Source organism: Trichechus manatus, unplaced genomic scaffold (genome assembly GCF_000243295.1).
Source record: "Trichechus manatus latirostris isolate Lorelei unplaced genomic scaffold, TriManLat1.0 scaffold00002, whole genome shotgun sequence".
In the NCBI taxonomy this organism is placed as follows: Eukaryota; Metazoa; Chordata; class Mammalia; order Sirenia; family Trichechidae; genus Trichechus; species Trichechus manatus.
The window spans coordinates 27,797,187-27,813,495 of NW_004443938.1; the positions used below are offsets into that span (position 1 = coordinate 27,797,187).

At 39.7% G+C, this 16,309-nt stretch overlaps 2 protein-coding genes across 11 annotated transcripts in view; one reads left to right on the forward strand and one right to left on the reverse strand.

Annotated features, from left to right (window-relative positions):
* UTRN (utrophin) overlaps positions 1-16,309 on the reverse strand; it is a 627,344-nt gene that overhangs the window by 465,536 nt on the left and 145,499 nt on the right. The gene's annotated exons all lie outside the window — the stretch shown is intronic.
* On the forward strand, positions 161-5,662 carry LOC101358628 (USP6 N-terminal-like protein). Its single transcript, XM_012554672.2, is given in 2 exon segments — positions 161-955; positions 1,092-5,662. Coding segments are annotated over 2 exon segments (2,484 nt in total). The 5' UTR covers positions 161-761; the 3' UTR covers positions 3,382-5,662.

Sequence of the window (16,309 nt, forward strand, 5' to 3'; positions counted from 1 at the left end):
AAGAAGTCAATTGCCAGGCCTTTCTTCCTAATCCATCTTAGTCTGGAAGCTCCACTGAAATCTGTTCAGCATCATAGCAACACGTAAGCCTCCACTGACAGATGAGTGGTGGCTGCGCTTGAGGTGCACTGGTCAGGAATTAAACCCGGTTCTCCCGCATGGAAGGCAAGAATTCTACCACTGGATTACCACTGCCTCGTTTCATATATAATAATTATATGCATACATAACATCAGAGTAGCATACAACCCTTCACTATCCTTTTCCAAAATAAAAGATCATAATATAAAACAAAAAAAATATTTGTCCATATTACAAATCATCATGAAGGTCCATCAATTATCGTAGACAAGAAACCTTTTACTAGCCATACAACTCTGTGCAAGTTACTTAACCTTTCTTTGTCTACTTGTTCATGTGTTAAAAACTAGGATGGCAGATATTCAATAAATGGTAAATATTATCATTCATCTCACAACTTTAGTGTTTTCTGCTGTCAGAAAAATGCCATAAAATGTCAACAATAGGGGATCCTCTTGGAAGAGAAACAATGGGGCGGAGGGCACTGCGGTAGCAGCAGCCGCCGCCGCGCAGCGCAGCCGCGCCGGGACCTGCTCGACGGCCCGGGACTCCCCTCTGCCCACTCCCCATATCTTCCACCGACGGGACAGTCCTGAGGACATGTATTCCTCTGAGAAACCTTGGACAGCAAATTTTGGTTTAATATCTGATTCGGACAACATACAGAGACATTTCCAGTCATGAATTCAGACCAGGATGTAGCACTCAAACTTGCCCAGGAACGAGCTGAAATAGTTGCTAAATATGACAGAGGACGAGAAGGTGCAGAGATTGAACCTTGGGAAGATGCTGATTACCTTGTTTACAAAGTCACGGATAGATTTGGCTTTTTACATGAGGAGGAGCTCCCATACCATAATGCAGATGTGGAACGGACCTAAAAATATTGATGGTGGGCATATGCCATCTGCCAACATAATACCTGCTTGAGTCAGTCCAGTGTGGTGGCTAAGAGTGCAGGCCCTGGAGCCAGGCTGCCTAGCTTTGAATCCCTCTTCTACCACTTACTAGCAAAAGGCCCTGGAAATTGAAAGAACTACTAAATGGCTGAAAATGCTAAAAGGATGGGAAAAATACAAGAACGCTGAGAAGTTTCATAGAAGAATTTACAAAGGAATTCCACTCCAGCGGAGAGGTGAAGTCTGGGCTTTACTTCTTGAGATCCCTAAAATGAAAGAAGAAACAAGAGATCTTTATAGTAAATTAAAACACAGAGCACGAGGTTGTTCACCTGATATCAGACAAATTGACCTTGATGTCAACCGCACATTTAGGGACCATATTATGTTTAGAGACAGATATGGTGTTAAGCAACAATCCTTATTCCATGTTCTTGCTGCATATTCTATTTATAATACGGAAGTTGGATACTGTCAGGGAATGAGCCAGATCACAGCTTTACTCCTTATGTATATGAATGAAGAAGATGCCTTCTGGGCCCTGGTCAAACTATTCTCAGGTCCCAAACATGCCATGCATGGCTTTTTTGTTCAAGGTTTTCCTAAACTCTTGAGGTTCCAAGAACACCATGAAAAAATACTGAATAAATTTCTGTCCAAGCTTAAGCAACACTTGGATTCTCAAGAAATCTACACGAGTTTTTACACAATGAAATGGTTTTTTCAGTGTTTTCTTGATCGTACTCCATTTACACTAAACCTAAGAATATGGGATATTTACATTTTTGAAGGAGATTGAGTTCTTACTGCTATGTCTTATACAATCTTAAAATTACACAAAAAACATCTAATGAAATTGTCTATGGAAGAACTTGTAGAATTTCTTCAAGAGACCCTGGCAAAGAATTTTTTCTTTGAAGATGATTTTGTAATAGAGCAACTTCAGATTTCTATGGCAGAACTAAAACGAGCGAAATTAGATCTTCCAGAACCTCGTAAAGAGGATGAATATCCCAAGAAACCTTTGGGGCAACTTCCACCTGAAAATCAGTCTGCTGGTGTTAATCACCTGAGCAATGAACAAAGAAGTGTTGGCAAGTCAAGTCCCTGTACAGGCAGCAGAAGAGAAGGTGGCACATCTCCTCACAAAAAACATGAGCATTCCCCTCGCCATCAAAGTAGAATTGGCACACCAGAAAGAGTAAGGCAGCCAAGGCGGAAATCTGTGGATGAGGATATTAAAAAGCTAAAAAGTGAGGCAGATTTTGAAGGAAAACTTCCATCAGTTCCCCATGACAATTCTAAGCAATATATTAATGCAGCTGCTAATCATAATAGCAATGCTACTTCAAAGATCAGAAAGGAATTTGTGCCCAAATGGAATAAACCTTCAGATATTTCAGCTGTTGAAAAAACTGCCAAATACGCCATTGAAGGCAAAAGTAGATTAGCAAACCCTACACTTACCATCCCAAGTTCTACTGATACCCGAATATCAAATGTAAGGCAAAAGATTAAGGTTTTGGATGCTGATGAAGGGAAACGTGGCTCCAATGCATCACAGTATGACAATGTACCTGGAGCTGAAAATGAAAATGGAGCTTCTGTTGAAGAGGCACTAGAAAGGGCTTACTCTCAAAGTCCAAGGAATCTTGTTCATTCTAACAGTCCAAGAAAGTATGCTGAGTCACGTTCGATTCCACCAAAAGTATCAAACAATTTTACTTTTAAAGTACAGCCTCCAAGTTACGGAAGATATCCACCTCAGTTAGATGGAGAAGATCATGAGACAGTACATCCACCATCCTATAGTAATCCCCCGATTTACCATGGAAATTCTCCAAAACACTTGCCTACTGCTAACAGCAGCACCGTGTCTCCCCAGGTTAGCCATGGGACTCAAATTAATCCTTCTAGGAGACCTTATGGTTCTACTCTCTCTATAGATACTTCTCCAGAGAAATCCTACAGCCGCCCAGCTCCTCTTGTACTCCCATCTAGTCGAATAGAAGTTCTTCCTGTTGATATTGGTGCTGGGGGATATTCAAGGTCACCAAAGAATGGAAAATTTATCATTCCTCCCGTGGATTATTTGCCAGATAACAGAAAATGGTCAGAAGTTAGCTACACATACAGACCTGAGATACAGGAACAATCATGGCATCAAGATGCTAACCGCAGACACTTAAGCAATTTATCAAAATATTCAGCCTTTCAACACGTAACCTTTCAGGACCATAACCTCCCAGCGGTTTCAGTGGATAGCCCTGTGCGGTATAGAACTTCGCCAGCTTTAGAAGATGCCAATCCATCTCCGTTTCAATATTCAGGGCCCTCGCCTCCAGCATATCACTACAGAAATCGGGATGGACTGTCTATTCAAGAATCAGTATTGCTGTGAGAATTTTATCTATACTTGCTAAAGACACTAGAACAGAAACCATACGAAACCTACATTGCTGTGTTTATAATTGCCAAAGCAGTATTTTATACGATTGTAAACAACTAGCACAATTCTCAAGTATGTTAGTAATAATAATATATGGAAATATTTTCATCCCATGTAGATGCTGCTTAAGGTGAGCGTTTTAAATTGCATCATCACTGAACCTATCAAACGGAGTTTAACATGGAAGCATAGCAATAGCATTTAGGGATGCACACACAGTGATAATTCATTACGCAGTTTCATTTATATCTTTCTCCAAAACCTGACCGTTTTTACTCTATTGGCCCATTCTATTTTGAGTAATGTTACAAAGCACCAAAAAACCGCGTAGAATAGATATTTTTAAGGCTACATGGAGCATATGTGTCCTTTAATAGATAATTGTAGGCATCTGTGCATACACATTTGAACACAGAACTAAGGAAATGTTAAAATGACTACTTTTAATCTAGATCCGTGGAATAATTTGCTTTTCTTGCTTTCCTTAGCTTGTCTTTTAGTCATTTTTCCCCCTCATCTTTTTAACCCAGGCCCTAAAACTGACTAAAGAGATTTCCCTGGCTTTATTAATTCAACATCTCACAGAACGGTCATCAGTCTCCTTCAGTTGCTGCCATTTTCTTTCAATATGAAAATTAAAGACATTGAAGGGAAAGGCTAACCACTTAATGGTGCTTAAAAATTGGGGCAGTTGAAGTAAGTTTATGGTCAAGGGCGCAGCTCTCATTGTATCCATTTGCACTGAGATCAGTTTTAGTGCTTTCGCACACTTTGTTCTGGTCTGCCTCTTGAAAAGCTCAGAGCAGAATATTCCTTGCCAGATCCAGAGGAAATGCTGCAATACAGCTCTCCAGCAAATGTCAGCAGGAGAAGTTGCAACTTACTGATCTTCAAGCCCTCACAAGGGGCAGCAGAATGAACTCCTTTAAAATTATTTCGAAATCAGGATTAATACTTCTTCTGTCCCTTAAATTCTCACAGGGCTTCACCACAGAGGGCCCCAGGGTGGTCATTTACACCATCTTTTTCTGGCACTCTTTCTTTAAAGAATGTAGTTAATGGATGTTGCTGCACTATTGGGCCATTAAGTTATCATTGTGTAAAACTGTAAAAAATGATCCCACCTAATTATTAATAGGAATCTAAGATTTTGGTTTTTAAGAAAAAATAGTATGACTTTCATACTTTGTGAAAACCCTGTTTTTCTCGTTCAGTAAAAAAAAACAAAAAAAGCAAGTTCATGGTATAAAATTTAAAATATCTTTAAAAATATTCTATGACACTACAATTACTGCAACTTTGACAAAATTTGGGGCTGTTCAAGAAAGTGTGGCTTTGCATTTAATTGGAGAGCTTACCTTCAGCATTACGTTGCTCATATTTGAGTAATAGAGAGTAGAAAACCTAACAGCAATGGCTCTTGTTATAAGTTGGGGCTTTAAACTTTCAAGGTACAAAAGTTTGTCTTTTAAAATGAAAGTAACATTTGTTTAGCTAGTGAATGTGACTATTTTTTATGTATATAATGAGTCTAATGTAATTTTAATCAACTTGGTAATGATGTGATTAAATGGCAAAACAAATGCAGTGTATTAGCAGCTAAGCACTACACTGAAGCTCAAAATCCTGATAATATCACTGGGCTCTTGATTTAGATCATGTGGAAGCATAGAAATAAATGTATATAAAATTGTAGCTGAGGATATTATTCTAATTTTTAAAACCATGATTCTGTGATTTGTAATAAACCAAGCTGTACAATTTAGTTTATGATAGCAGCATCTGAGCTGCTCCAAAATATATATATCAACAGTGGTAAATACTGTAGATTTATACATATATATATACCCACATACACACTATTTTCTTATGTCATCTATGACATTTTTTATCTGCATACTTTTTTTGGTGTGATTGTTTTTAACATGCTAAAAGTAATAAGTAAAAAAAAAAAAAATGTCAACAATATCTGGAAGGGCTGATAAGACAAAAAAGTACTCCGTTCATCACAGGCAGGAACGTAAAAGCAGGCTCTGAACACGAGTACAAATTAGTTTCAGTGCAAGAGAGAAAGAGCTTTCAAATCCCAAATTCAGTAACATGATGACCTGTGGGGACATATCTTACTCAAAAACAGCTGGCACACGCTGCAATAGCATACCTTGTGTCTGGGCATACCCATGAGACAAGACGAAATTTAGCAGCAAACTCACAGGATCCATCCCTAAGCTCCACTTGTGCTCAATGGTAAAGTGGGACATTTAAGAGATTTCATTTTATGAATGAAACACTGCTTTTCTCTCTCTCTTTAATCTAGTTTATTCATTTGTTTACTGGACAACAAGTATGAGAAAGGCCCTCTGTGGAATATTTTGCTGAATATAAAGATGAGTGAGACACAGTTCTGCCCTTCGAGAAGTCAATCACTCATACAAGGGTAACCACTGCACTTGGCTCCAAAATCTTACATACAAAACACACACCCACACTCAACACACACATGGCCAATCACTACAAAATACTGCATATTCCTGACTAATGCAATTTAGGAATGCCCGATCTATGAATGGGAAGAAGCAGCCTATATCACGGAGCAAGTTGCACCTAGAACCCTGGAGAGTACCAAAGGTTCTACAAGTATGGTGATTAAGTGTTTTGTGTAGGGGCCGGCAAACTGCTAGTGTAAAGTGTCAGGCAGTCAAGTGTTTAGGCTTTGTGGGTCAGACGGTCTCTGTTGCAACTATACAACTCTGTCGTTGAAACGTGAAAGCACCCACAGATAATACACCCACAGACAATAAATCAATGAATGAGCATAGCCGTGTTCCTATAATACTTTATTTGTGGACACTGAAATTTGAATTTCACATAATTTTCACAAGTCAGGAAATATTATGCTTCTTTTGATTTTTTTTCAACCGTTTTAAAATGTAAAAACCATTTAGCTCACAGGCAATATAAAAACAGGCAGTAGAAAACACGAAAGGTTCTTAGGCATAGTAACAGCAAGCACTTACTATATGCCAAGAATACTTTAAGATACTTACAGAGATTTAGATGTACTGTTGACATATATTATTTATTTCCTTATAACAGTATTTTAAGGCTTCATCTCTATTTTACAGATAGAAAACTGAGACCTTTAGGTGAGATGACAAGTGAGAGGCAAAATCAGGATCTGATACCACAAAATCTGGCAACAAATCCATGTTCACAATGGCTATGCTATATTGCCACTGGAATTATGAGGGCACAGGCCTGCAACATACAGGGGAGAAAATATTTATTCACTGAGGGAGAGGGGAAGCATATTTAATGACTTCCCAAAGAGTGCAACAAGAGATATACTACATAAAATTTAATTCGAAATGAAAACTTTTTTCCAAGGACAAGTTTTAAAGCATGCCTAACACTTTCGCATCACAGGCTCAAAACACAGGATCCATTCTAATAAGCAGTTTGGAAATGTCAGAAGTCATCTTTTAATAAAATTAAAAGCTGATTCATCTTCATAGTTAACCTTATATTTATATATTTAAATGTTATTTGCAGAGACTTTTCTGACAGAGAGAATACAGTTTAATAATTCAATTGCACAAATATTTGGTGAATACCTCCTTTGTGCTTGGCCCTGCAGAAATGCCAAGTTCAAGTCACCCTCCTCATTCACAAGAGAGGGTTTCCATAGTTTTCCAATAAACACAAAATAGTACAAATGAACAGTCTTGGACTTGGAGGGCACATAAGCCTTGGGTTACATTTAACTTTCAAAAAGAAAAAAAGGCAACATGTTATAAATACAGATGACAGACGCTACCATCCTAGTGTGACCAGCTTCAGTTGTCCCCTCCTCTCATCCTCTTCTCCCCAGCACTTCTTTCCACTCTCCTAATGCCAGTTATCCACCAGCCATCTGTCAATTTGTCACACTGTGGTGGCTTGAGTATTGCTATGATGCCGGAAGCTATGTCACCAGTATTTAATACCAGCAGGGTCACCCATGGTAGATAGGTTTCAACAGAGCTTCCAGACTAAGACAGATGTGATGGTTAAGACTGTGTGTCAACTTGGCTGGACCATGATTCTCAGTGTTTATATGTTATCACCCCCATGATGGGATCTGCTGTGAGTAGCCAATTAGCTGAAAGGGAGTTTCCTTGGGCGTGTGGTCTGCATCCGAATATAAGCAGATGTTCTGGCTTTTGCCTGCTCTGATTCTGCAGCTGGGTGCTGTTTGTCTGGCCTCCAGTTCTTGGGACTTGAACTAGCAGCTTATCTGCCAAACTTGGGATTCATCCATCTTCACAGCCTGTGAGCAAGTGCCCTGCTATCCAACCTGCCGATCTTGGGTTTGCCAGCTCCTGCAGCTACATGAATCAGGAGAAGCCTCTATCCTGATCCACAGACTTGGGATGTTCCAGCCTCTACAACTGCGTGAGCCATTTCCTTGATATATATATATATACATATATATGTGTGTGTGTATACACATATATATATACACACACACACACACTTTACTGGTTTTGCTTCTCTAGAGAATGCAGTCTAAGACAACAGACTAGGAATACAGGTCTGGAAATCTATTTCCAAAAATGAGCCAGTGAAAATCCTATGAATCACAATAGAATATTGTTTCATATACTGCTGGAAGATGGTTGGAAGGTACTCAAAATACACGGTGGCCGCAACAACAATCATGAAGATGATGCAAGACTGGGCAAACTTTCATTCTGTTGTGCATGAGTTGGAACCAACTCAATGGCAACTAAACAACAACGCCAGTTCTAACCCCACCACCGTGAACAGAAGGACCAGCATCAAGACCTGCAGCCCCGTGTCATAACACAGAAGCAAACTGCTATCACAATGCATGGGAAGATGGCAGGAGTCTGTTGGAGAACAGGGGTTACAGATGCCTACATTTAATAATCTAACAGTGAAGCAAACGTGATGGGCCACAGTCAGACCAGGAGAATGTTAGCCGTCTCTAAACGCTGAAGAGGGAGTAAGAGCTCAGTTCCAGCCAAGTGAGGCCATGCAGGAATTCAGGTCCACTGTTGGCAGAACTTCTAGTTTTTTAAAAGAAGCTGTAAATCTGACTTTCTATGCGTAATCTCCTGATATATGTAATTTCCTAAAACACTGTGCCAGACAAACAAATCTTGTCTACAGGCATACCAGGTCAAAGGGTAACTGATTAACAATGTCTTCATAGAGCACAACCACATATAGATGAGTCAACAGTAAGCTTCTCAAAGAATTGACAAACTCTGTGAAAAGGCCAAACACACACATGTTGCAAACACACACATACACATACACACACACAGAGAGACTAGCAAGTACGATTAATTGCAAAATATTACCTTCTATAATTATAGTGGACTAATAAATGATAAATGAAGAAGAAACTGAAGTTGTCAATGATTTCATTCTACTTGGATCAACAATCAACATCCTTGGAAGCAGCAGTCAAGAAATAAAATGACATACTGCGTTGGGCAAATCTGCTGCAAAAAAATCTCTTTAAAGTTTTTAAAAGCAAAGATGCTACATTGATGAATAAGGTGTACCTAACCCAAGCCATGGCATTTTCAATCACCTCTTATGAATGCGAAAGCTGGACAATGAAACAGGAAGACAGAAGAAGAACGGATGTGTTTGACTTATGGTGCTGATATTGTTGTGTTAGGTGCCATCTAGTTAGTTCCCACTCACAGCAACCCTCTGTACAACAGAAGGAAACACTGCCCAGTCCTGCGCCATCCTTACAATCGTTGCTATGTTTGAAACCATTGTGTTAGTCCATCTCATTGAGGGTCATCCTCTTTTTTGCTAACCTTCTACCTTAACAAGCATGACATCCTTCTCCAGGGACTGGTCCCTCCTGATAACATGTCCAAAGTACATGAGACCAAGTCTCACCATCCTCACTTCAAAGGAGCAATCTGGCTGTACTTCTTCCAAGACAGATTTGTTCATTCTTCTAGCAGTCCCTGGTATATTCAATATTCTTTACCAACATCATAATTCAAAAGTATCAATTCTTCTTTGGTCTTCCTTATTCATTGTCCAGCTTTCGCATACATATAAGGTGGATGAAAATACAATGGCTTGGGTCAGGTGCACCTCAGTCCTTAAAGCGACATCTTTGCTTTTTAACATTTTAAAGAGGTCTTTTGCAGCAGATTTGCCCAAGGCAATACTTCGCTTGAATTTTTTACTGCTGCCTCCATGGGCATTGATTGTGGACCTAAGTAAAATTAAATCCTTGACAATTTCTATCTTTTCTCCATTTATCGTGATGTTGCTTGCTGGTCCAATTGTGAGGACTTTTGTTTCTATATGTTGAGGTGTAGGCTGCAGTATGGTGTTGATAAAAAATATTAAATATACCGTGCACTGCAAGAAGAACAAATAAATCAAGTCTTGGAAGAAATACAACCAGAATGCTCCTCAGAAGCAAGGATGGTGAGACTTTCACTCGCTTATTTTAGACATGTCATCAGGAAAAACCAATCGCTAGAAAAGGACATTATGGTTGGTAAAGTACAGGGTCAGAGAAAATGAGGGAAACCCTCAATGAGACGGATTGATACAATAGCCACAACAATGGACTCAAACATACCAATGATCATGAAGATCGCACAGGTCTGGGCAACATTTCATTCTGATACACATAAGGTCATCATGAGTCAGAGCCGACTCGATAGCAACAACAGTAACTGCAGAGTCATCACAGTTGCTCAAACAAAAACAAAGGAGTCATACCTGATCTTTCCCTTTCACTCATGCCCTACTTGTAATCCACCAACAAGCCCTGCCGGTTGTACCTCCAAAAACACATTCCAAAGTATGACTTCTCAACATCTTCATTGCTCCCACTCTAGTCCTGGCCACTATCACTTCTTGCCTGAATTCCAAGACAAGTTTAACTGATCTCTTTGCTTCTGCATAAGAGGCAGAATCATCCTGTCTTAGTTATCTAGTGCTGCTATAACAGAAATACTACAAGTGGATGGCTTTAACAAACAGAAATTTATTCTCTGACAGTTTAGAAGGCTAGAAGCCCAAATTCAGGGCGCCAGCTCTAGAAGAAGGCATTCCCTCTCTGTTAGCTCTGGGGGAAAGCTCTTGTCATCAATCTTCCCCGGTCTAGGAGATTCTCAGCACAGGGACTCCAGGTCCAAAGGACGCATGCTGCTCCTGGCACTTCTTTCTTGGGTCGTATGAGGTCCCTCTCCTCTCTGCTTGATTCTCTCTTTTATATCTCAGAAGAGATTGACTCAAAATACAACCTAATCCTGCAGATTGAGTCCTGCCTCATTAACATAACTACCTCTAATCCTACCTCATTAACATCATAGAAGTTAGGATTTACAACACATAGGATAATCACATCAGATCACAAAACAGTGGACAACCACACAATACAGGGAACCATGGCCTAGCCAAGGTGACACACATTTTGGGGGAACACAATTCAATCCATGACACATCCTAATCTTAAAATGCAGATCACGTATGCCGTTTCTCTGGTTTAACCTGACTGACTCCCGTTATAGTTAAATACACTCAAGCTCCTAACTAAAAGATCCTTCTAGATCTGGTCCCAGCCCTCCTCTCTAACCTGAACATTGCACTCTCAGATCACAATTACTTCCATCATAGGCCATGTTTTCTAGCATCAGTAGTAATAGTAGTAACAGAAGAAAAAAAAAATCTGTAAAAGTTTGAATAAGAAAGTAAAATTCAGAAAGTGCAGTTTGGAATTCTCAAAAGGGTGAAATACTAAGTCTTTGTAAAAATAACCACAAACCAACCAACCCAAGGTAGAACTGGAACTTCTGACTTCTGTTCAGAAGATGGAGCAGTGGCTACTCTGTGTCCTGCACAGTGCTGGCACGGAGAAGTCAAAGCTGCCAATGCAGCTCTGGGTACTCAGCATCTAAGCAGATTTAAACAAAAGCAGTACCAATACAACATGGTGAGTACATTCAGGTGGACTTATGAGCTAGCTCACCTCTGCCAAATTTGTACAAAGTAACAGATATAGTACAGAGACAAAATCTGTCCTATAATGAGTTTTGGACTTACCTAAACCCACTATAAGTAATCAGGTTATATCTGCGTATAGTAAGGAGAAGAGTGAAAAAATAAGTTTTTAAATGAGTTCACCACTAACATCTGGTGATCAGATCTTACAAACACGTAATACATTTGAGCCATGTGATGCCGTTCGACTATTCTGTTCTGTAATTCATTCATTCATTCGTTCATACCCTGTCTATTTTCAAAACAGGATTTGAGGCTGAGTATTCAATTCAGTTACCATTCCCACTGTTTACAGCATCTGTATATATAAGACAAACGCAAAATCAAACCCATTGCCATCCAGTTGACTACGACTCATAGCGACCCTATAGGTCAGAGCAGAACTGCCCCATAGGGTTTTCAAAGACCACCTGGTGGATTCAAACTGCCAACCTTTCGGTTAGCAGCTGTAGCTCTTAACCACTATGCCACCAGGGTTTCCATATATAAGATACACATACAATAATATAAATATAGAGAAAGAATGTCTCCCGTGGAGCAGGTTGTAGGTTCAAACTGCCAACTTTTTGGTTAGCAGCTAAGTGCCTAACCACTGCACCACCAGGCCCTTAAACACATCCTCAAAGGAAAACCAGCAAGATACGCTCCAGTCATTTAAGAATGAGTGAGTGCAGAGTCTTTAAAAATTCACAGTGGTCAGCACAAGTTCCTAGGAACTGAAAGAGATTCCACATAGAAGCTTGCTTGGAAGGAGCCATATGAACCATATTAACTACAAAACGATGTTTTACTCAGTGTTCGCATGGAATCAAATCAAGGAATCTGCATCCACCTTAAAAACCACAAGAGCCGATAAAATACCAGCTAAATAAAATATTTCACTGAATAACAAGTCATAAAGACAGAGAATTTTACCTTGAAGTAACTGATGTAGTGCTGATACTGACTAGGATGATAAGGACAGATACCTGGTGGCCAGAGATGGGACACCTTGCATGCTCTTCAGGCAAATAACCAGGCCTAGTCTGCAGGCTGAATAAATCCCTGTATGAGTCACAAAGGGTTTGGTTTTTTATATGCATACCAGGCAAGGTATGCCAGCAGGTTTAATAAACAATGCATCTCATTCTGTATATGCACCACTGGCAAAGTAATGGAAAAGTCTGAAGAATTTACTCTTCTAGAAGAGTAGTGCTTTGAGGCGGGGTGAGGGATTGATATAGATAAGGATGATGTAAAAGTAAATAAAATGAACTTTTCCTTGTTTGATAAAGGAAAGGCAGCTTCCTTACCTCTTCTTTCTCCTTAGTGTGTCTCCTCAGAAACACGTTTTGTTGTTGTTAGCTCCCAAGTCATGGAGATCCCATGCACAATGGGACCAGACCATTGTGATCAATGGCTGGTTTTCAATGGCTGATTTTCAGAAGATGATGTAGCCTTTCTTCCTAGTCTGGAAGCAACACTGAAATATACTCAGCATCATAGAACACCAAGCCTCCACTGACAGACCAGAGGTGGCTGCACTTGAGGTGCATTGGTCAAGAATCAAACTCGGGTCTCCACATGGAAAGAGAAAATTCTACCACTGAACTACCAATGCACCCATAAAAACATAACAGGACTAATATTTCGGTCAGAAATTAGATAAACTGGTCTCCAGGTTTACAGTGCAAGGTAAATGCACACTTCTGAAATCAACTGGACTCTCTCAGGAGGTGCAGAGGAGACTATCACAATGTGCATCCGCTTGTCTCTCAAGGAGATACGAGAAGTTTTTTTATTGGTTTTTCTTCCACTTAAATGTATACACTTGGGTGAAATTCTGCTCAGACTTGTATTCTTTCACTGGCTGCCTACACATATGTAATATGATACGCATACTCAACAACAAATCACATTTTCTATGAATTTATGTGGATTCATATTCGTATGGAGGAGTCTTTTGGCTGTCAAGAGTCTTTATTTCCCCAGGATTTCATTGATAACAATGAAAATAATAGTGTCAGCTTCACCCCAAGTCTGGCTCCTCTCATGGCTGGCAGATGGCTGCTGATGGAAATTGGGGCTAAACACTTCCTAAACCAAGCCCAGCATCTCATGGCTGTTTTTTAAAAAAAGAAAAAAAAAGCTTCTTTACCCCCAAACCATCACCCCTCTAGCCATCCTTTCTTTATATATCTCACTTGTCCACGGTGGCTTAGGCCTCCCATACCTGCACCATTGAAGCCCACCTCTGGAGTTGGGGATGGTAGATCACATGGGCTGCTCTGCTCACCCCTTTCTTGGTGAAAGGTGAAATGTCATTTCCTCTCAGCAGATCAATCCCAAACTTGATCTTATCGATTACTCATTATTCTCAGCATATACTACCACATTTGTTTAACAATTACAAATACTATTAGGTACAATCAAAATCATTTATTAAGTACTGAACATGTACACAGGACAGCACATAAAATATTAATTAAATAATATATACATATATATGTCTTAGGCCGGGTTCTCTAGAGAAGCAAAACCAGTAGAGCGTATAAATATATATATATGGAGGTTTGTATCAAGGAAACAGCTCACGCAATTGTAGAAGCTGGAATGTTCTAAGTCTGTGGATCAGGATGGAGGCCTCTCCCAATTCACGCAGCTGCAGAGGCTGGTGAACTCAAGACTGGCAGGTCAGAGAGCAGGGCTCCTGCTCACAGGCTGTGAAGGTCGACGAATCCCAAGATCATCAGGCAAGACCAAAAGGCTTCTCCTGCTGCAGAGGCAGGCTGCAGAGGCTGGCGAACCCAAGATCATCAGATCAGACAGCAGGACTCTTTCTCACAGGCTGTGAAGATCGACCAGTCCCAAGATCGGCAGGTAAGCTGCTACCTCAAGTCCCAAAAACTGGAGGTCAGACGAAAGGGGCAGTTGCAGGATCCAGAACAAGCCAAAAACCTTGGCAAGGTGAGCAGGAAGGAAGTAGGTGGTGGAGGGTGGAGAGATGAAGGCCAAGAGGGTGGTGAGCCACCACAGGCCCTGCTCCCACCAGTACCACTCAGCAGATTCCATCATGGTGGTGATCACATATTAAATTTCAACAGGGAAGTGATCACAACATTATACAACTGCCAAAACACTGAGAATCATGGCCCAGCCAAGTTGACATACAATCTTAACCATCTATCTATCTATCTATCTATTTATTTACTTTAACCACAGTAATCAGATAAAATTAATCTCCAAGTATTGGAATCAAACTCAAAAAAAAAAATAATTAAACTGAATGGAAAAACAAAACACAAGCTTGCTTAAATATAGCCAAAACATATCTGGAAGCTGGTGTTCAGGATTATGGAGTACATTTTATCATTTGCTTTTTAGAGGTACTGGTGAATAGACATAAACTGAAATGTCTTTTTAAGAAACCACATGAATGGTTATGGCTTCTAAAACAATTAGCTGAGTTGCACAGTTACACATTTTCATGAAAGTAAATAGCAGACACAATGCGTAACTCTCAAAGCTCAAACTTCTAGTATAAATGCTATTTATCATCATGCAACAAAGCTTGTACAGCAATCCCCTTAACAATACTAAGAAGAAGATTGAACATCTACAGGTGAGAAAAGGGTTCAGGCTGCTTTTCTTCCACTCCCTTTATAAATCTCCCTACACATCTTTTCCCCATTCTTATTTTTGTGACCATCAAGGTCCAATGTGAAAAAAGTTGAAAACAATAGGGCATTAAAAACAGTGTTCCAACTGGAACAGTAGAGAACAGAGGACTCCCTGAGACTATCGTCCTGAGACACTCTTTAAAGCAAGAACCAAACACATCCCCTGAGATCATCTTTTAGCGAAATAGTACAGTGGCACACAAAATAAAAGGTATAACCCATAAGATTGGGGTCGTACTTAAAAACCATCTGTATGAGACCTAAAGGTCAACAATTACTGAAAAGCAAAGATGAGAAGATAAGGGGGCAGAGAAACTAGAGTCCTGGAAATGGAACAAATAGAACACAATTACAAAGAATGCTAATACATTGTGAGAAACGTAACTAATGTCACTGACCAATCTGTGTGGAAATTGTCAAATGGGAACCTAACATGTTGTGTAAACTTTCACCAAAAACTCAATAAAATACTATTTTAAAAAATTTTCTTAAAAAAGCAATATTCCATACTCTCTGAAAAGAACACATTTGAATACCCATAGCTCTTCAAATTGAAAACTACAAAAAATTCTTGACAAATTTTCTCTTTTACGTTCTGTCAAATTAAATTTCAAGTTTGGAACTGTAATTTATTTGAAAACTTGGCACATTTTTGTCTTAGAAAGGAGAAAAAACAGAAACTTGCCCAAACTAAAGTTCACCATCTTTAAGTTTGCATATTCTCTACCTAACCTTTATTTGTTAAGCCTCTTTTCAGAACTGCCTCACGGAACTGATGAAAGGGCCGCTGCAATTTGTACATCCTCGGCTCTGCCAGATGAGCAGCTCTGAAAGTCAGCCAAAGAAAATGTAAGCTCAAAGTCAGAACAAATTTCCCAACAGTGAAACAACGAGGCCTTCCCTGCCTCCCCCAGATGAACCCACTAACAAACCAGAGGAGCTAGGATTAGAGGGAACAAGACTCCAGTGTTACGTACCATACGATGGGATAAAGTGAGCTTAATGAGCCAATGATTTTTCCATTTCTGTTTTAATATATATGTATACATAGCACAGATCAGGGATACCACAAGTTAAGGGTACATGATACGCTTTTATTTAGCATCCCTAAGCACATATAATCTCCTCTAATGCTTCACAATAATACCTCACTATTCCCTAGC